This window comes from Doryrhamphus excisus, chromosome 18, assembly GCF_030265055.1.
Source record: "Doryrhamphus excisus isolate RoL2022-K1 chromosome 18, RoL_Dexc_1.0, whole genome shotgun sequence".
In the NCBI taxonomy this organism is placed as follows: domain Eukaryota; kingdom Metazoa; phylum Chordata; class Actinopteri; order Syngnathiformes; family Syngnathidae; genus Doryrhamphus; species Doryrhamphus excisus.
The window spans coordinates 13,452,804-13,475,321 of NC_080483.1; the positions used below are offsets into that span (position 1 = coordinate 13,452,804).

The 22,518-nt window shown below is 40.7% G+C and overlaps 1 protein-coding gene across 2 annotated transcripts in view; it reads right to left on the reverse strand.

The window, feature by feature from the left end:
- The window catches only part of igsf21a (immunoglobin superfamily, member 21a), a 190,156-nt gene that overhangs the window by 81,362 nt on the left and 86,276 nt on the right, over positions 1–22,518 (reverse strand). For both annotated transcript variants that reach the window (XM_058054592.1, XM_058054591.1), the window contains exon 3: positions 594–715. In XM_058054592.1, the coding sequence (XP_057910575.1) occupies positions 594–715 (122 nt within the window). The remainder of the gene's footprint in view (positions 1–593; positions 716–22,518) is intronic.

Here is a 22,518-nt window from a genome sequence, read left to right on the forward strand (position 1 = left end):
TTATTGTATGTGTATTTCTATACATTTCAAATAATTTTGTGCACATAAAACTATGAAAATATGAAAATTGGCTTTATGTATGGAATATGTACGTAATTATGGCATGGGCAAACCTGTTTACAATCTTCAAAAAACGATTTTTATCACTGTAGGCATGAAATTACTTGCATGTACTTTACATTTGTACTATGGGAGATCAGATAATCAGATACAATAAACCCTTTAAGATGTGCGTGTGTCACGTCAAATGGGTTCCCCCTAGGGGAACTTAGTGGCCATTGTGTGTCATTGGCGGTTTCCACTTTGAGTTTTCGCTTGCTGTGCGTAGGAATATGTATTCTTCTTTATATTTGGAATTGAATTCATTTACTTCGATTAACCATTCTTATGTGTGAAAATGCTGAATTTGGACAACAAATCGGTAAAGGTATATATATATGTATGATTTGTTAATGATGTGATGTGTCATTGAGCAATTCATATTTCATCTCCCCAAATCATCAATAGTTCATCATTTGCTACAGTCACAAAACCCAGAGAGCGAAATACACGTCATTTGCTGAAGAATAAACGTAATTACTAATGAGGCTCACCGCACAGTCGATTGGTACACCAGGTCCTCACGCCTGCGGTAGTCCTCCATGTGAGAGTAGTTGGTATTAAACATGGCATCGTAAGTGAAGATTTTCTGCTTGATGGTGCCTCCATCTGTGACCTGTGAAGCAAAACCAAAGAACACTCATGATTCATTTGGTGATGGATGGGACAGGGCCAACCTTTTTGCACCTTGAGCTTCGCCTATGCACAACCTGTTGTCCAGGGGGGCCCGCAGCGGAGGAGATACGTGTAATTGCCTCATTGATTAATGTGCTGGAATGATAAGCTTGTAGAGCTTCAAGCTAGTCATTGAACACCTGCTTATTGGATAGCATCTGCGGCACAGTCTCTCAGGAGTAAGTATGTCCGTCCGTGTGGTTAGACCTCAGTGATGACGGACAACCGAGGTATCAAGGATGTGGCATTCTGCAGAGGTAATGGCTTGTGGCGAGATACTGCAGAGCTAGGAGGATATTCAAAACACTCGAGGCAGGATGGATGATGGAGGAGTTCTTTTCTCCCTTTAATATTCACAGAATTGCTAAAGTCACTTAGCATGTGAATGACAGTGATTGCTTCTCTTCCCAAGAAGCCTCAAGCTGCCATAAAGGAAAAAAAGGTGACAGGATTTTAATGGAGTCACTAATACCGCTTTGAAGAGGGAAATTGTTGCTGGGCCTGGAAGCTCTCGCGTGCTTTTCTAGTTAAGAAGGTATCATTCACATCAAACCCAATCCCTTCACTGGGGTAAACACTGTCAAGGCGTTTCTTGATTAGTCTCCGCAGTGTACACATCGCAACATGAAGACAAAGACAAACTCTATTTACAATAGCAAACAATATTTGACGTGTATGTTGGCTAACTCGTAGAAGCTTTTGCCTCCATGGAGAAAGCTGAGAGCCTCGGGCTTACTGTGTCGAGCGTTACAACGTATGAAGTCAATGGTGCTGAAACAACGTGGACATAATTTAACCTCATGCTTGTCACCAGAATGTGGCCAATTTTGGGGTATTTTTAAACACGGAAAAATACAAATCGTCACCCCAGCAAAACTGCCTAAGTCATATTTTGGGAATAAACACAAAACCGACCCGGAGTTCTGGGAGAAGGAAAGCTTGTACTGGACCTTGCAAATCAGTTGGGTCTTGGTAGCTTTGTGATGCGACCCCAGGATGCAGAGAGCAGGACCAAACGAGCAGATAAAAATCAGGGCTCGACAATAACGATGTACCGATGGCCCGGGGCAAGTTAAAGCAAAATTTGGGTAAGTAAATCCAATCAGTGATATTCCCGTCTAGATAGTAATTGCCCTTTTGGGAACCATATGACTCAATGAGACTTTGAAAGATGGATTACAATACAACCAGTACAACACAAACACTGCATCTTGGGTTATAATGGTCTTCAATACTCAATGAGTATTATCACCGCGGAACTCATATTTTCCCATGGTAATCCACTTTTATATCGAGGTAAAAACAAGAAAATTTATTTTTAGTTAAAATAGTCTTCAATAATCTGCAAAACTATTATATAAATTATTAATTACATGTGCAAAATGTATTTCACAGCACAATGTAATATTCATTTTATGTGGGACAGCATTAAAATACTGAAATTAAAATATTAAAAGGACAAATGCGAACTACAAAAAAATCAACACGATAAAATAAGAATTCATATTTGTAAATATCAAGGAAGAAGATGGACATCAAAAAATATTTTCAATTTATTGACATTCATTGACAAATCATTTTTAGCTTAGTTTTCTACCTCTTGTCTCTGGAAAAAAAAACAAGACGATATCAAATCAAATGCAGGTTAGATATGACCTATTATTAGTCATATAATAATAAGTATTTAAGCAAATTTTAACTATATGTTGCCTAAACCAAGCATAGCCAAGCACACCAATGGATAAATGAACTATAATGCAAATATTCGGCATTCAGAAAACTCATTCAAAGATGTTGTGATGATTATGTAAGACTCCATACTGGTCAGTAGGTGTCAGTATCAACTATAATGTTGTTGTAAGACACACAAGCACCAGACTTGATCGTCGGAACAACAGGGTTTTATTGCAGGTTCGAATTATCTCACAACTTCCACCATAATCCCTACCACAGGCTATTGTTTTGCTTATAAACAACGCTAAACTCAATTCTGAATCCCATGACGCCAACGTCATCCCAACTCAGATCCCATCTCAGGCTGTAGATGTAGTGCTGATCACAAAAGAAAGTTTGCTGCTCCTGTATTTATGGTTTATTGTTATACTATACTCTTATGGTTATTAAGTTTTACAATGCTGCAAGACTCAATGGCTGGTTTTACTGTTAAAAGCAGTCATATTTTTAACAACAAACCTATTCGGAAATGTCACCACGGCATTTAATACTTTAACAATGGCAAAGTTCTGCCCCTAAATGGATGAATGGGTTGTGTTTAACTTTGGTGAGTGGAAAAAAAATAACTTGTCATAACATCAGTCAGGTCATTTTAGGGAAATTATTGCAAACAAATCTATTTTTGCTGTTAGGAAATAATGATCAACAAAGCCTTAGTTTGATGAAGAGTAATTTAGAGGTAGAAGCTGGGCATGCAATTATGGCCATACATTATTTTCCTAATTATCTCTCACAAATGAGTGGAAATCTACCTTCTAAGAGGTTACCTTTGCTGATGATGACATTTTGTTTTTTTCTTGCTAAAACTCTGAAGTAATTGGAGTGGATGTGTTGGCACATGCCCAGTTCAACAAAAGCCCAGCCAGGAAATGAAAATCAGTCGTTTCAGACCCTCCCCAACAGTGCCCGTGAACGCTTGTTCACCTGTCAAATGGCACCAATGCAAAATGGCAGCGAGTGACATTTGCTGGTGTTAGAAATAGAACCGACCGCTAAGTGAAGGTAGCAATCGGTAACGCCAACCGGATAGCATTCACACCACCAATCACAGTTAATATGTTCTGAAGCTCATATGTTAACGTAAGTAGGCCATTACTGATATTCTCGGCTGATTGCACCACAGTTAAATCATGCAATCTTTATACATCAGAGGGAACATTAGATAACATGAACCGTGAGGAGCAGAAGTCGCATATTCGCATATTCACACTGAGTCAGTCACCCAAAAATGGTACACTTGAACGAACATCAAACCTGATAAACGACCGCAGTAACAACAGAAACAGGTAAGTAGTAGTAGTAGTCATCTTTGAAAGCATTGTACTATGTGGGGCTTTTTTTTTTTTTTAAACCTGAATGCTGGCCCTCAAAGACGTTTTTTTTTTTTGTGCAAGAGGCAAAAAGAGGTGATGACACAACCGCACACTAATAGAAATCACTGTGACTGCAGTTTAAGGCCATAAAAAATGGCCGCAAGTTGGCAGTTGCTAAGAACTATGCATGAATCTTCTAGATGTATTTACACACTCAACAGCATGGAGGACGTGGAAGAGCACGTTGGAGTGTTGCATGCAGAAGTTGTGCACGCTTATGCACACGTTCATCACCAAATGTGAGAATATTAACTAGTTCATGGTGTCATATAAATTGTTATTTCAATGTAAAACAACCGTTTTTTGTATTGTTTATGTAATGGAATTGGGCTGCACGGTGACCAAGTGGTTAGCACGCAGGTCTCACAGCTAGGAGACCCGAGTTCAATTCCACTCTTGGGCATCTCTGTGTGGAGTTTGCAGGTTTACTCCAGTTTCCTCCCACATTCCAAAAACATGCTAGGTTAATTGGCGACTCCAAATTGTCCATAGGTATGAATGTGAGTGTGAATGGTTGTTTGTCTGTATGTGCCCTGTGATTGGCTGGCCAGCCACACCAGTCCAGGGTGTACCTCGCCTCTCGCCCGAAAACAGCTGGGATCCAGCACCACCGCGACCCTCGTGACGATAAGCGGTAGAAAAGGAATGAATGATTATTACTACTACTAGTAGTAGTAGGCTAGTATTAGCCTGCTTATTGGCTTGCTTATTAGCCTGCTTTTGCTCTATTATATAAAATTTGTCAGAGATTTTTTTGGGGGGTAAAAAAAATAATAATAAAATAAAAAAAAATATTTAAAAAAATCAATTAAAAATATGAAATTATTTAGGGGGGCTTAAGAACATTTTAAAATAGGCCTAATGACGCCACTGGCCCTTAGAAGTAAAAAAAACAAACATGCTAGGTTAATTGGTGACTCCAAATTGTCCATAGGTATGAATGTGAGTGTGAATGGTTGTTTGTCTATATATGCCCTGTGATTGGCTGGCCACCAGTCAGGGGTGTACCCCAAAGACAGCTGGGATAGGCTCCAGCACCCCCTGCGACCCTTGTGAGGATAAGCGGTAGAAAATGAATGATTGAATGAATGTCTACTATATTGGGTAATACAAGTGGAAGGGTGACAATGGAGTGTTAGAGCACAGGAAATCTGTTTAATGCTTTCTAGACATGAACTAATTATGAGAGTATTATATTTACAAAATAGGAACCCTACTTTGTAGAATAGTGTATATTTATATGTTTAGAACATTGGATGCCGTCCAGGCCAGACATCAGTAAATGTAAACATTGTGATATTTACGGATGTAAATAGACCAAAAATTGGATTTTTAACCACAATTCAGCCTGAAAACTCAAAATTTCTACATTTTTCATCTTTCTTTCAAAAAATGTGCAAAGCATCTTTGAATATCTACCGATCCCATTTTTTGGTAGCAGGGAAGAGGTGCCAGATTTTGATGCAGCAACTGAGAAAATGGCCGCTCAAGTGGGAGTGCATGAAGACATGAATAGTATTTGATTGCAATAAAGTAGCATCAGTGGGGAGAAGCAAAGCGTTCCTACGACTGTTTTGCAAAAATGTAGGCCACACAGGTGCACAGTGCAGCACACCTCTCCAACGCTTGCTATGATAATGGAAACATCTCTCTAGACTGAGCAACCACTCTAATGATGCTTCTTGTTTTATTGGGCCCAACCAAGGACCGGGTGTTAGGGGTTAACCTAAGCCCTCCTCCCCTTGCCAGTCTGGGGCCGGACTATTTATAGGCTGCAACTGCATCAAGAGCCACTGGAGGAAATTCAGCTAGTTCACTGCAGGCCAGCTGTGAGAGATTCAACCTAAATCCCGTCTTATCACTGCAGGCCAAAATCACCACAGAAAGTCATTTTATAGAACGGACCTACAATTAGCACCCCCCCATTTTAACATATTATAACTGTAGCAGGTCTTACATATGCAGAGAGAATCACTACTTTAAATGTTAAGCCCCTTTTTGTCCTAATCTGAAAATCCACACATCTTCAATGTCCATGAGATGGATGCATAGCTCTTAAAATAATAAGAATTAAAAAAAAAAAAACTCTTAATGAGATTTATTCCTATTGAGCCTCTCATTAGGAGAATGAGACACGCTGCAACAAAGAAGATGATCAGAGCTTTGTCATGAGCCAGCTTGGTACTTTTTGTCGTATCCATGCTAATTTGCTGAATATTATTATCACATTAAGTGTCTTTTTGAAACAGATTGGGGTGCGGACGCATTGGGAGACACTGTCTTTTATTTTTTTTTTAATCCGTGTAATTGCTGTATGCAAGAGAAGAATGAATCAAACTGGAACATGCTACCCATGTATGCCCATTCTTCTAGTCTTCTGGATCCATAGATTTCCTTGGTATGTCTATGAATTCCTGTTATTCACACGGACACACAAAACATATATAAAACATATATAAACATACATTCATGATGCATGCACGTGCGGATGCGGTGATAAACTGCAGGTGAAGCCAGGCTGCAGGAGCCTGGAGGTTAAATGGGTCAAAGAGTGACTCAGGCGTGGATACATGCTTGGAAACATCATGAATAAACACAGTGCATACAGCACAGAGATGAGTAAAAGTATGCATGTAAAAAAGATCAAGTTCGATCCTGGTCAAATATCCTGAATGTGTGCTCGAGTGATACCTTTTCGGCAAAATTGCAACTGAAACACAAAAGCCCAAGGAAAATACTATAGAAGACAATAGAAAGTATACTTTAGTGTAGTCAGTATACAGATTGTATTTTCCACTGAAAATAAGTCAACACACAGTTATTATTGTGTGGAAATTAACTATAAAAGCAATCTTCACTCGCTAAATGTACTGCAAAAAGGCCAGTAAGGATAATTCATAATGCCGCCTACTGAGAACATACTAACTCCTTATTTCTAAAATCACAAATACTTCAACTTGCTGATATAGTTCATCTTCAAACAGCTAAAATAACGCATAAGGCTAAAAATAACCAATTAGCTAAAAATGTCATCCGATACTTCTCTACAAGAGAGGAGAAATATGATCTCGGGAAAGAACTACATTTGAAACACTTATATGCTAGGACTACGTTAAAAAGCCATAGCATTTCAGTATGTGGGAATCAAACTATGGAATGGATTGAGTAAGGAACTCAAACAATGCACAACGATGAGCCAATTCAAGAAACAATACAAGCAGTTGATGTTTGCTAAATACAAGGATGAAGAGTCTTGAACCAGTCATGATGTGCTATATATATCACTATATTGACTGTTACTATGGTACCCATTATATCATTGGATGCTCATATCACCTCGTACTTCGGTACGGGACAAAAATTACAAAATTCCAAAAAAAAAAAAATTGTATTATGGAAAGCAGGAAGTGAACAAATGTAACAGTTACTGATTGTAAAAGTACCAGATGTAGGGGTAGGATTTAATAAGCTTTGCTTCTTCCTACTCCTTTTGGACATGTGGAACTGTCAACTGATTATGTGATGCATTCAATTGTAATCTGATGCATGTTCAAATGAAATTAAACCATTACCATTATTTTGTAGATAGTTGAGAACACATGTGAGACACTCATCGAAACATGCTCTCAGGGCTGCATGAGTGCTACTGGTACAGTGGAGTTATGGTTCATTGACGGAAAGTTGAATCCCAACATGTGCTGCGACGTTGTAAAGTAGAGCATGAGTCCCTTCCTTGAGAAACTGAGTTGCACGGTAGTTTCCCAACATAATAAGTTGCCTGACAAGTGCCTTGTTGAAGAAGGTGAAGGTGATGAAATAACCAAGTATGTCTCCCTGAATGGGGCATACTCAAGTGGAAGGAACAAAGGTGGCAAAGGACTTTTGCAGCAAGGACTGCAAAATGTCGACTCTTCACCACCTCCACCGGGATTCTAGTAAAAGCCTGTGCAGCTCTGGTTAATTCCATTTCCAAGAGGATTAAGGTATTAATAGTGCTTGCACAGAATATTCACACTTAGGACACAATTTGGACATGTTCTATGTGAGGCGTACTCACATGTGTTTCTGACTATTGAGACAATCATGGCTGTGTGCTGACTCAATATCAGTGAATAGTAAATCTAAAGCTGTACGTTGACTCCTCTTAAAGTATATTCCAGATTTGTTCGAGAAGATTCGAGAAGATACAATGACATAGAATAGAATATATGATAAGCGTGAGGGGGTCAGAGAATGGTAATGGTTTAATTTCATTTGAACATGCATCAGATTTACAATTGAATGCATCACATAACCAGTTCACAGTTCCACATGTCCAAAAGGAGTAGGAAGAAGCAAAGCTTATTAAATCCTACCCCTCCATCTGGTATTTTTACAATCAGTAACTGTTACATTTGTTCACTTCCTGCTTTCCTAATATAGTTTAAGTTGCTTTTTTGATTTTTTTTTGTCACGTACCAAAGTACCAGGTGACTAACTGTCAATATAGAGAAGTAGATACAGTTTATCATGTGTCCAAATTGTTTCCACTGAAGGTCGCATACAAGGGATGTGGGGAGGCACTTAGATTTTTTGGATAGTTTTAAAAAGGCTAAAAATGACAATTTTGCATATATTTAAAACCAACCCATTGCCTTTTTACTTGACTTTTTTTCTGATTTTTGATTCCACAATGGAGTCACAGGTCAAACTTTATATATTCTGTATTTTTCTGCCACCTTTCCACAGCTATATGGTGTTAGCAAGAACACTACTCTTTTTTTCATGATTCCCAATACAACATCAGAGTAGCTGCGTTCAAAGATCAGTTTGCTATTCGTCAGTTTTAACATCATTTTCCTGTGAGTGAAGTAACGTGAGTCGTTCGGGGGCTTCAAAGCACAACAACAGTGTCAAATCAATAATAATGTGTCATAAGTAAGTCATGAAAACAGCTTCCTTGCTGTCTTCCTTCCTGCTCGGCCTTCTGCCGATGGTGTGGCGTTACATAATATGTCACTCACTGGAGGTCTGCAGAGGAAGCTAATTTGAAGTTTGTAGTTTATAGAGCAGTCACGCCCAAGTTTGGCCCTTTGTAATTACATTCCACATTCAAGCAATAAACTCAGCAGTTAATTTATTAGCAAAAGTTCTTCAAATTGCTTCTCATTTACACAAGGCTGCCCATAACAACCTAGCAATATTTGATTGTTTGCTAATCATCGTTCGTGATTTGCAATGCAAGAGGGCGAATCAACTTTTGGAATATGAGTGAATGAATATGAAGATATAATGTGCAAAACATTAGATGCAATAGATATAATAGATAGAATATAGATAGAATATTCATCACTTATCCTCACGTGGGTCGCGGGGGTGCTGGAGCCTATCCCAGCTGTCTTCGGCCGAGAGGTGGGGTAGACCCTGGTATGATGTGAGTGTGAATGGTTGTTTGTCTATATGTGCCCTGTGATTGGCTGGCCACCAGTCCAGGGTGTATCCCGCCTCTTGCCTGAAGACAGCTGGGATAGGCTCCAGCATACCCATGGCCCAACTGGATGGATGGATGGATGGATGGATGGATGGACGTCTCTTTGACAGAGAAGATGAAAAGTGAGCAACATTTTTTTTTATTTCAATGAATTTAGCAGGGCGGTACGGTGGACAAGTGGTTAGCGTGCAGACCTCACAGCTAGGAGACCAGGGTTCAATTCCAAACCCTGCATTCCCACATTCCAAAAACATGCTAGGATAATTGCCGACTCCAAATTGTCCATAAGTATGAATGTGAGTGTGAATGGTTGTTTGTCTATATGTGCCCTGTGATTGGCTGGCCACCAGTCCAGGGTATAACCCGCCTCTAGCACGAAGACAGCTGGGATAGGCTCCAGCTCCCCCCTGCGACCCTTGTGAGGAAAAGCGGTAGAAAATGAATGAATGAATGAATGAATTTAGCATTCACTCTCTAAGTAACACTGAAACAGGAAGTGAACAAACCAGTAATTGATGCAAAAAGGTGCATAAGATAAGATGTGCTTCTCCCTACTCCTTTTCTCAGACATGTTGAATTGTCCAAACATAAAAAAGTGTAAATATTTCTCAAGTTAAGTTGATGTCTAAAACAAGTCAAATCATCACCATTACCATACGTGACACATCTCTTGGTAAACATCAGGTATACCTAATATTGTGGCCTGCGAGTGCATTGTGCCCTCATAATAACGAAACACACTGTAGCCGACCTGCTTTGCCGTGATAACCTTCTCGCTGCTGACAGCCTGTCTCACTCACGACGGCTGCTATAATAAGCATCTCTGCATGTCTCAGATGGCGTTCAATAACATGCTTATATAACAGCTAAATGCCTGAATGATACACTCCCTCCCATACCTCTGAGGCGGAGCCAAATACAGCCGGTCTGTTCCTGTTGGTGGCACACTTTCCATACAGCCCATCTTTAATCCACATGTAATCTGGCAGTTCCAGCAGCCGCCAATCGCAACCTGTTTTCCACTCTAATATCACAATGAAAAATGCCCCAGAGCAGAGTGCCAGCATGTGACACCACTGACCCAAAAATATATCTGCAGCCTTGGTGGTGTCCATCTGGGCCTCATGTGGAGCAGAGGATGAAAGGGCCAAAAGAAGCCACATAAAATATGATAGAATAATAATACAATATTACAGATTTATTTTTGCAGACTGAATTTTATATGTTATACAGATTTTTCCAATAGTTTGCTCCAAGGCACTTATATTGTGGACCCTCAAAGGTGGAACACAATGTATATCGGAAATACTGAAAATATATCAACAATATACTAATCATTATTGGGGAAAAAAGAAACCGTAAAAATTGTAATAATTTCAATGTTCACTGTAATAAAACAGTGAATCAATATTGGAATGGCTAAGTTTGCTTTATACCATCCTCCACTGTTATATATACTTTTACGATATCCCTACTGTCTTCTGCAATTACAGTATTGCAATAAAGCACTTTTTTCTTGCAAAATACAGCATACACTGTACCCTGGGACCTACTCCGACTTGCTGCACTATGCACACACAGCAAACCTTTTTTTTTATGAGATTATGAAATTTATTTTGGGCTGAGGTAAGGATGGCTCATGTAACGATTTCACAGTACGTGGCCTCATTTACTGTGCATATGATGGTGAAGAACATGATGTAAAGGAATGGAAGAGGTTTCCAGTGTGACATAATGTGTCGATATCGTCTCTCTAACACAACGTAGGTCTTCCCTGAGGCCTCCCTAGCTCTGAGGGCAGAGGAAAGTTACTTCTTGTGACTGGCCGCCAGCCAATCACAAGGCAGATATAGACAAACAACCATTCACACTCACATTCATACCTATGGACAATTTGGAGTCGCCAATTAACCTAGTTTTTGGAATGTGGGAGAAAACCCACACATGCACGGAGAGAACATGCAAACTCCACACAGAGATGGCCGAGGGTGGGATTGAACTCGGGTCCCCTAGCTGTGAGGTCTGTGCGCTAACCACTCGACCACCGTGCAGCCCTAGTGGAATATATAATTTATATTAGATTTTGTCCCCCACCCATGTAAGATATGTGTGATGTGTTGATGTTTTGGTCACATATGGGTTACATACAGTCACATACAGACAGCTAAAATGAAAGCACCGATTATGATACGGACATTGAAAAAAAATATCACCATGAACATTTTATACTTAATAAATTATACTCACAAAACATCTCATGGAACACTGTGTCTAAGTAGGATTGCAAGGTTTATAGTGTGTCTTTCTCACAAAACACTGTGTCTTGATAGAATGGCAAGGTTTATAGTGTGTGTAAATATTACATGTTGTGGGCATGGGGACACCTGTGGCTCAGAGTCCAGTGTGGCCTTTAAATTTGAATGGTACAGTTCATACTCAGGTGCACTCAATAGTCGGGAATTTACATGAATATGTTTTTGAAAAACTGTGATAGTGTGAATTCGCCAAATTTGAACCGCAAAATGGCAAGGGATGACTGAACGCTCTAAATATAACTCTGTTGTTTATTTATTTTGATTACACAGAGGATGGACCGATGGGTCAAATTAGAAGCAGACAAAAACTGTAGAGAGGATGTGATGTTAAATGCAAAATGCAAATGATTTGGACTGCATGAGAAAGTGGAAAAGAAAAAATATATATTTGATGGAACCAATGTTGTACTAGTAAGGAGCAAACTGCTCAGTCTGCATTAATAGCACTGATTAGTTTGTTGTAAACAACAATATGACAAGTGTAAAACATATCACTAGCTGACACAAGGAACCTTTTCAAGGGCAAGCAGAGGGAGCTAATGATGTGAATGTGATCTTTCAGCGGCATCTAACTGTGTTTTTTTTGTTTTGTATTGTTTTAGTTGAATGATATTAGAATGTTTGCAATGCTGTTTACGAATACCATAAGAATAATTAGAATGCTGTCAAAGTACAGTTAGAATTCCTACCGAATGCCGTTCAAAATTTTTCCACTTCAAATCCACCTCAAAAGTTTTTAACATGCTAAAAACATTTGGACCGGCCGTAAAAATTTGCATTCAAAATTCTGTTAGAATGCATATTGAATATCCGGGAATAAACCAATAATTTTCATTCCAACTACATTCTTGCTCATTATATCTCTTCTGTGAATTATGGTATAACAAAAGAAAACAGATGGTTTTAAAACACACAAGGGTCTTTGAAGAGATGACATGTCTGCTTATGTTTGCAACTTATTTTGTCTTTGTTTGTTGTTTTTTTTTTTTTTTTTTTTGCATCCCTTATCCTCCAGCCACCATCTGCATGTGCTGCTTGATGGATGTATAGGAACGGTCTTCAAGCCATTCATCACGAAGCAGGCTGGGAGCACATCCCAAATGCAGAACACTAAAATAGACAAAAGCTTTTTTTTTTTCTCCACCCCTTGCAAAATTTTATGAGCGAGTTTATTATGATAAAGTGTCTCCTTTGTCTGCGCTGTGAGAGGATTTATCACTGGGACAATCCTTAGACAAAAATTGGTAGAAAGCAAAAGTTCTTTTAAAAAGTAAATGCATAACACCACAGGATGATTGATTTTATCCTCTAGAAACATTGGATTGTGTGAATTGCTTTAAGATTTGAAGAGCACAGGAAAGTGTTAGGACACTTACACTTACTTAAGTACAACATTTATTGTAGTAATTCTCCTTCTGGCTGTGGTGCATGGCTATTAATACAAATAATAGTCAGACTAGATATGTTGCTTGCTTACAACTAAAATATAATACATGTAAATTAGTAAAATATGTGAGTAAAACCCTCACAAAATCTGGTGTACCAACAGAAGTATCCCGAGTCCGACATAACCACAATTTTTGGTCTCCTCTGTGCATCCAAAGGGCAGTAGAGACGTTAATAACATCCTTCATAATTTCCTCATGAAAATTTGATCACTTTGCATGTGTTTTTCCTTGTTGTGAAAATGGCTCAAATAAACCGTGCTATTTTCTTTCCAGGGCTAAAATGCTGCCGCGTTTCATGCAAATCCAAATGATGTCTTTTGTTTTTTTTTTCATCTTGGCATTTCTCTGTCCGTGCGACACTCATTTCATGCTTGAGTACAATTTTCAAATCCTTAATGTGGCATGGGCCCTTTTCCATTTTTAATAAGACATGCTTGATGTAAATTGGGGAGGCAGACACAGGCTCAAATAATTAACTCCAAATAACTCTTTCAAGGGTCTATGACTTAATGTTTTTATTTGACTTATTAATGTCACTCAAATAATCTCATGTTCCATTGCTTTACAATTAGGACAATGGTACTCATGGTTCCATAAATGAGTCATGCTAATGTTTCAAAATGAACCCTGGTCTTGCTCTATTGCTTTTAATATAGATGATAATTTAGGACAACTCTCGCATCTATTTTATCTGGTATAAACACAACCGTATGCCGCAATAAACAGCTTTTTTTGCCATGATAAAATACAATAAATACTAAAACATAGAGGTTACTTTTCTGACATATAAATGTAGTTAAAATGTTGTAATGTTGTGTTAAATGATACCAAAGTTTCAGATAATGAAGTTTGTGCATTTGAAAGTGAGAGCTGAAAGAGGTTTGGCATGGTTCAAAACGCTCGGTTTCAGAAGGTGTGGTAAAACGTCCCCCTTTGTGATGTCACAGAGGAGCTGACTTCCTTATATAGACGTGGTTGTAAGTCAGGTAAGCTCTCTGCCGTCCTCTACTGTTCCTCAAGCTCTCCTTCTCTTTTTACGTTCCTAGCAATGGCTTGTAAGGGAAAGGCACATTTGTTTACAATTTCTAAAGATATATATATATATATATATATATATATAATATATCTAAAATATCCTAAAATTGTGTGTAAATCATGGACCAAAAGTGCTTGTCTGTGTAGCATTATAGAGTGTGCATAAGGGACCGGGGTTGCCAATAGCCTTTTAGCACCAAAATTAGTGGCTCTACTGGAGTGTTTTAAACACTGGTAGTTCCGCAAAACACATACAGATGAATAGGTGCAGATTCTGGAAGAACTAAAAAGCTTTTTTTGCTGATTATCCTGTGTAGCTCCTCTATAGCAGTCCACAATTCAATACAAAGGGACGGAAAAGGTTCCCTGTCCAAACAGGAACGCTCCTGTTTTTTATTTAGACTTGTTTATATTGTTTATTGTTTATAACAAACTGGAGTTGCCAGATTTCTCCACTCTGGAAGCCGTTAAAAAAAATACAATTTCAAGACATCCAGAATGACGTTTCCGTGTGGAAGAAAGGGTGAAACAATAAAGTACTCTGCCTTTTTCACGTGAAAACGTTCCAATGCGAACAGTCCCTAAGAAGTCTGACGAAAAGGTTTTGACTTGGCGTGAAAAGGAATTCTTTAGATGCAGGAATGTAGCGCCGCAGGTGGCAGGAATGTGGCATGACGTTGCGTCACGCTTCGTCTTGAGACGAATGCTGAGGCAAGACCCCACATGGCCTTAATGAGCTATTTAGAACGAATGTTTAATAAGACCAGACCTTTGAGATGAGCTGGCCATTTGATGTCATGTTCTTGTCCTCACGGGCATGTCATCTTTGCAACCATCTATCAGCCGGACTAATGATGAGCCTCGAAACATGGCTCCCGCTCTACAAAGAACTGTGTAAGGTACAGCAGCCCTTAAAAGACCACTCTCTCTGGGCTTTTGTTCTCACTTCAGCAAGTCTGACATCCAAATGATGACTTCGACTGAAAGAAAACGGTTCTTCACAATCATATACGCTCAAGGGGAACTGCACTTTTGAAAAATGTTGCCCATGATTCACAATCCTTATGTGAAACATGAACACATATTTTTTTCCCTTTTCTGTGCATTATAACACAAGGAAACAAGTTAATTTCAGCTAGCTTACAATGTTGTCATTAGCCACGTTTACATGAGGAGTTTTTCTCTTTTTCCGAATGGAATCTTTCCGAATCTGAAAGCAATGGTATACATGGAAAGGAATATTCCAATCGCGTGTTTTCATGCGCTGCTATAATCAACCAGAATAGTCAATGGGGCATGCACAGTAACGCATAAAGTTTTTCGAGTTTTTCTTTGACTTAATTCCAAATAATTCCAAATAATTCCATATTGCCAGTTTTTTGTTCGTCCAGTCTTGAAATTTAGTTTGAATCAAAAAAAAAATTCCACAGCACTCCAGTGCCGATTGCTCGCCTCCATTTTTTTAAACCGAAGAACGTCTCAAACTGTGTGTTACGTCATATCTCAGCATTCGCTGAAAGAACGCACCCGGGAACAGGAAAAGATAAAGTTCAATCTTGCTAATATTTTATAATTTAACTCGGCATGTTTTATATAGATATATAGTTTATTTTTAATAAAACTGGACGTGAATGGCGTTTGGATTGTGTTCCACAGATGGCGCTAATGCACACGAAAGCTGCTTACCAACCGCCAATAAACAACAGAAGAAGAAAAACACCACGAAGAAGAACGCAGTCTGACAACTTTCCGATTGAGCGGTTACAAGATACCTCAATCGGATTGGGGAAAGGAATATTCCACCCTTGTGAATCCGATTATATATTCATTCGGATTGGCACTTTTCTTTCGGAATGATGTGTATACAAAAGTTACATTTTTTCAGTTTGAGCAAATAACCCGAATGGAATTGGAATATTTGGGTCCATGTAAACGTGGCTACTGAGATACATCTATTTCGACTATGAAGCCCTCAAGAAATAAACCGTTTCATATACATGCAAAACAAAAATATACAACTATGAGGTTAAAGGTATAGTTTTAGGATAATGAAGACAAAATTGTCTAAATATTGTAATATTAGCACACTTTATACTTAATAGTTACAAGTCTTTGTTGATATTGTCTCAAAATAATGGAAATTCTGACTTGAGTCTGACTCCAGTCAAGGTCACATGACTCGAATCCACATCTCTACTTTTCAGATAAGAGTGAATAAGAGTTATCCAGATCCTTTCAGTGTTTATTCCCAAGGCACGGAATTGCTGCCCTATCTCTTGTATTGGACCAAATTAGATTGTGCAGGTGTACCTAATGTTGTGAATCCTGAGAGTAGATAATAGAATAATAACAGACTGCATGAACGGTTATGTTGATTGATCCAATCATATTTTGTCCTCTCAGCGGGGATTCGAGCAAGAGACTTTACAATTCACTTTATCAGTTTATCTCTGCATCACCGCTAAACCAACTCTATTTATCCTTGAAATTGATTTGAGCCGTACGTTTGCATGCCTTCCGCCTCTGATAGTGCTGAGAAAAGATCTTGCCTCAGAGATAAACGGGCAGCTTTCGAAGGATGCATTAAGAAATCCAGCAACAGATTTATCTGACATCGTAAATTTCGCCTGCCCCTTCCTTTTATGTGTCCATTTGAAAAGCGTAATTAAACCCGTAAACAAGACATTTTAAATGCCTGATCTGCAACTCTGCTGCATGGGCGTTGCTTGTGACCATGTCTTTATATATTATTTTTTTTACTTCTACTACCCCTGCATGTAATCCAGTGCTGCTCTGCAGGGTCTACGAAATCATTCCGCCAGTGGGCACATGAGGACAGTTTTGCTCGCATTGCATCACACTAAATTACAACATATAGCTTTTTTAATTGAGATTTCCCTTTTGAGAACAGACTGGTAGATAAAAAAACACATTTTCTTGGGAAGAGCAAGTTCACCACTATCTGTATCTGTATAGGTTCAGACTTCTAAATTATCTGTATACAGATCTGTACTTGGAATGGGCGGGGCATGAACTGAACGTGGTCATGAATTTACCAGAAATGGGTGGGGCTTAAATATATGTACATTATCTTTAAGTCTACATTACATTAAGTCTAAAATGATCAGACATTGGCTGCACGGTGGAAAGTGGTTAGCGCACAGGCCTCACAGCTATGAGACCTGAGTTCAATTCCAACCTCGTCTATCTCTGTGTGGGGTTTGCATATTCTGGGTTTTCTTCGGGTACTCCGGTTTCCTCCCACGTTCCAAAAACATCCAAATTGTCCATAGGTATGAATGTGAGTGTGAATGGTTGTTTGTCTATATGTGCCCTGTGATTGGCTGGCCACCAGTCCAGAGTGTACACCGTGGAATTCATTGAAATAAAAAAAAAATGTGGATCACTTTTCATCACTTCACTGTCAAAGAGATGTCCATCCATCCACGACACTGCTTATCTATGCTGGAGCCTATCCCAGCTGTCTTCAGGCAAGAGGTGCGGTACACCCTGGACTGGTGGCCAGCCAATCACAGGGCACATATAGACAAACAACCATTCACACTCACATTCATACCTATGGACAATTTTCTATTAAATATATTCTATCTACACTGTGATTGGATGGCGACCAGTCCAGGGTGTACACCGCCTCTCGCCCGAAGACAGCTGGGATAGGCTCCAGCACCCCTGCGACCTTCGTGAGGATAAGCGGTAGAAATGAATGAATGAATGATCAGACGTTACTATATTTATTGTATATTATTCGCTATTTATGTACTGTGTATATGTGTAGGTGATCTGTGAGACTTTTTTATGAATTTTTATTTATTTATAAATATTTATTTATATATATATTTTATATATTTTTTATTTATTTTATTTATGAATTTTATTTTATGAGTCTATGACTCATTCATGACTTTATTCCAACCTGAACACACTGACAGCAGTGCAATTCAAACATCATATATATGTTCCAACTCTAAAGAAACTTAATAAACGCCTCTAGTCCATTCGTCATTGCAAAACCACTTCACCTCAATATCATTAGACCAGTGCTTAGAACAGTTATTTCCTGTCACCCCCGAATACTAGAAAAATGGATAATGTCTATCCATTTATCTGTACTGTACAGACTGAACTCAAACCCGAAACCAGAAAAATGCAACAAAATGGAGAGCATACAAGTGTATTCAAGAGTCAAATTGCACGTTGAGTACTATACATTTGTACATGTTGGCAGCTCTGCACTAAAATGAAAGCCCCACTATTTGTGAAGCACTGCATTAGACAGACATCGAGATGCATTCACGGACATTCCGAACATCACATCAACGTCTTTATTATGTGTGTATGTATGGTCTAAATCGGGTCACCAACACGGTGCCTGCTGGCACCGGGTGGCCCCGAAGGACCACATGAGTCGCTCACCAGCCTGTTCTAAAAATAACTCGAATACTGCTACTTACCTGAGAGCTGTGTCAAATTTTTGGGGTTACTAGTCTTGTTTAAATCACACTTACATGTAAACTGGACCATATTTTTGATATTCAACTGGCAGTATGCATTTATAAATATTGGTAACCTGGTTATTTCTCATTCGTTCAATGTTAGATGCTGTTTGCACCATGATATTGTATTACGTTGTGTGCCTTAAGCATCCAGCCGCCAAGCTGGTCACTATTGAAGTAAATTACCCTTGTCAGCATTACCACCAATTCATCATATCCTTAGCGTGTTATTTCAATGTGTTTTCTGTACTACTGATAGCGGAGATGTTATGTTGCTGTGCATTTGTGTTTATGTCTAGAGGGGCGGTTGCTGTGTGTGAGTGACCAACATACATAATGAGAATTTTCCTCACAACTCCGCATAATGAGGAGATGTATTTGTTTCATGGTCGTATTCGGCAAAAATGCATTATCTGTAGCGGATATTCATTTAGATCGAGTATTTGGCTCATACGTAACCTTTTCCCAGCAACCAAACACCTCTCCCGTTGTTTTAAAACAGAGAAAAACTGGTATAAATTATATTAAATTAAACTATTTTAGTCAATTTATTTTACTCAAGGGAGTTTTTGAGTAACATAGTGAAGTCATAACAAGCCAAACAATCGATCAGGATATTAAAACAGTTTCTTTAGCAGGCTTTAACCTGGTTTTGACTTGTGTATATACAACATGGTGCACAATGGGAGGTGTTCAGTCATTTGTATCCGGGCTTAGCCTCTATAAGCGTTTTTGTTAACACATTAGAGCTAATGGTGCAAATCAAAATGCAAATCATCTAAACTTGTTTGCCATGCAGTGCTTTTATTGTGTCTGCTTTTCCTAGTGACAGGAAAACAGGATTTAATTAAAACTGCAAGCAGTGATGAGCGGGCTCGAGCACCCCGACGCGGTCGGGGGTACGCGCGGGTCGGGGGGGCGCGCGTGACCGGACGGGCGTGCGGACGCACCGTACGAAAAACCGCAACGATGGGATAAGCGGTAAGGGAGTTACGGCACTTGCAATTTTCCGCCCGGAGGGGGCGACGCCGGCGGCGAGGCTGGTGCGCGGTCACGTCCCGTCTGGCGCCCCGAACCGCCATAAAAAAATTTGCGACGATCGGACCATGCGCTAGGTACTTGCGGCGGATATACGTTTCCGCCTGTGGGTGGCGCTATACAGTCTATGCGCCCACACGGTAACGGACTGGAGGGTACCCCGAACCACCAGAAAAAATTAGGTGCCGATCCGACCGTGCAGAAGGAAGTTACGGCTGATATACATTTCCACCAGTTGGTGGCGCTATAGCGTATGTACACACACTGTCATAGACCAAAGGGTAACCCGAACCACCAGAAAAAAATTCGGGCAGATCCGACCATGTGGGAGAAAGTTACGGCAGATATAAATTTCCACCAGTTGGTGGTGCTATACAGACTATGTACACACACAGTCATAGACCAGAGGGTACCCCAAACCACCAGAAAAAAATTTGGGCAGATCGGACCAAGTGGGAGGAAGTGACGGCAGATATACATTTTCACCAGTTGGTGGCGCTATAGAGTCTATGTACACACCCAGTCATAGACTGGAGGGTATCCCAAACCACCAGAAAAAATTTGGGGCAGATCCGACCATGTGAAAGGAAATTACAGCTGATATACATTGCCACCAATAGGTGGTGCTATACAGTCTATGTACACACAGTATAACAGACCAGAGATTGACCCAACACACCAAAAAAAATTTCAAGACAATCTGACCATGAATCAGGAAGTTATGGCAGATATACATTTCCACCAGTTGGTGGCGCTATAGAGTCCATATACACACACAGTCACAGACTGGAGGGTGACCGAACCCACCCAAAAAATTAGGAGACGATCCGACCATGCGTGAGGAAGTTACAGCAGATATACATTTCCACCAGTTGGTGGCGCTGTGTTTTGAACATGGGTTCTGGAGCGTTAGGTGCGTCCTGTCATGATAGACTTCTCCACCGAAAATCATAGTGATACGTGCAACGGGTGGCGAGGGATAATGATTTGAAACTTCTAGGTGGCGCTAGTGTGTCAATTTAGATTGGTGTCACATGGGAGCACCACCAGGGCGCTCAGGCCTGGATTCTGACCTTACGTGTAAGATTTCAGCAGCCTGTGACCTTCTGCGGGCGAAATATGAGCCTTCGATGGTCAATGGCGAAGGCTGACCATTCGCCGTGGCCACGCCCACCACATGTGCTTTACACACATCACAGTCCATCAACTGACATCATCAGTCTGTCAGTCAAACTGTGTATTGACTTTGATGTACATTGCTTCAAGGCAAGGCCAGACACCAGGCAGGGCCAGATAAGGTAAAAGTTAAGGTTAAAGTAAAAGTTTGGTGGCGTGCCACGCCCACATCCTAAGTAGCAGCCCAAAATCCTTCGCAATTTAACGTGGGCCATCCGTCTAGTGTCCGTTGATGCTACAACGGACTCATTCGGTCAAACCCCCTAGGAGGAGTTCGTCGAGATACGACCCCTACATCCTCCCCCAAATGGCCGCCGCCACCTAAAATGGCCGACTTCCTGTTGGTTTTTGAACATGGGTTCTTGAGACTTTTTTGTGCGTCCTGTCACGAGTGATGTCTCCTCCGAAAATCATGCCCATACGTGCAACGGGAGGCGAGGGATAATTATTTTAAAACTTGTAGGTGGCGCTAGTGAGTCAATTTGGCTTGGTTTCAAATGGGGGCCCCACCAGGGCCCTCAGGCCTGGAATCTGCCCCCCCTTATGAGTTTTCAAGCACATGCGACCTTCTGCGGGCGAATGATGACCCTTTCTTTGTAAACGGCGAGGCCTGAGCATTCGCCGCCAGGCCACGCCCACCACGTGCGCTTTTCCTGCATCATGGTCCATCAACAGGCTTCACCAGGCTGTCAGGCAGTGACCTTGTGACCTCGGTGTTCATCTGATGAATCTCCTGCCAGAAAAGGCCTCATGTAGATGACACGCCTTTAGCCTGTCGCCAATAGGTGGCGCTGCGACGAAATCAGGAAGTGACCTACGGGGACCTTCGGGGCGGGGCCATGATCACATGTACCAAGTATGATGAAGATCTGACCATGTGGAGGCAAGTTATTCACGTCTACAGTTACGCTCAGCGTGCAAGGCCCGGGCAGATGAAAAAGGGCAAAATTTGGGGGCGTGCCACGCCCACATCGTATGGAATATCCCAAAATCCTTCGCAATTTAACGTCGGCCAGCCGTCTAGTGTCCGTTGATGCAACAACGGACTCATTCGGTCAAACCCCCTAGGAGGAGTTCGTCGAGATACGACCCCAACTTCTGGCCCGAAAAAGGCCGGCGCCATCCAAAATGGCCGACTTCCTGTTCGTTTTACAATATGGGTTCTTGAGACTTTTTGGTCCGTCCTGTCACGATAGACGTCTCCACAAAGTTTCGTGACGATAGGTGAAACTGGTGTCGGGGGCCAATTTTTTCAAAAATAAAAGGTGGCGCTAGAGAGTCAATTTTGGAACATTGTTTTCGGGACCCCCACCAGATCGCAATTTTCGGCAGACCTGACGCGCTTGCAAAATTTGGTGAGTTTTCGGGCATGTTCAGGCCCTCAAAATGGCCGTCGAATCGGCAGAATAATAATAATAATAATAATTAAAACTGCAAGCAGTGATGAGCGGGCTCGAGCACCCCGACGCGGTCGGGGGTACGCGCGGGTGGGGGGTACGCGCGGGTCGGGGGCGCGCGCGTGTTCGGACGGGCGCGCGGACGCGCCGTACGAAAAACGGCGGCGATGGGATAAGCGGTAAGGGAGTTACGGCACTTGCAATTTTCCGCCAGGAGGGGGCGACGCCGGCGGCGAGGCTGGTG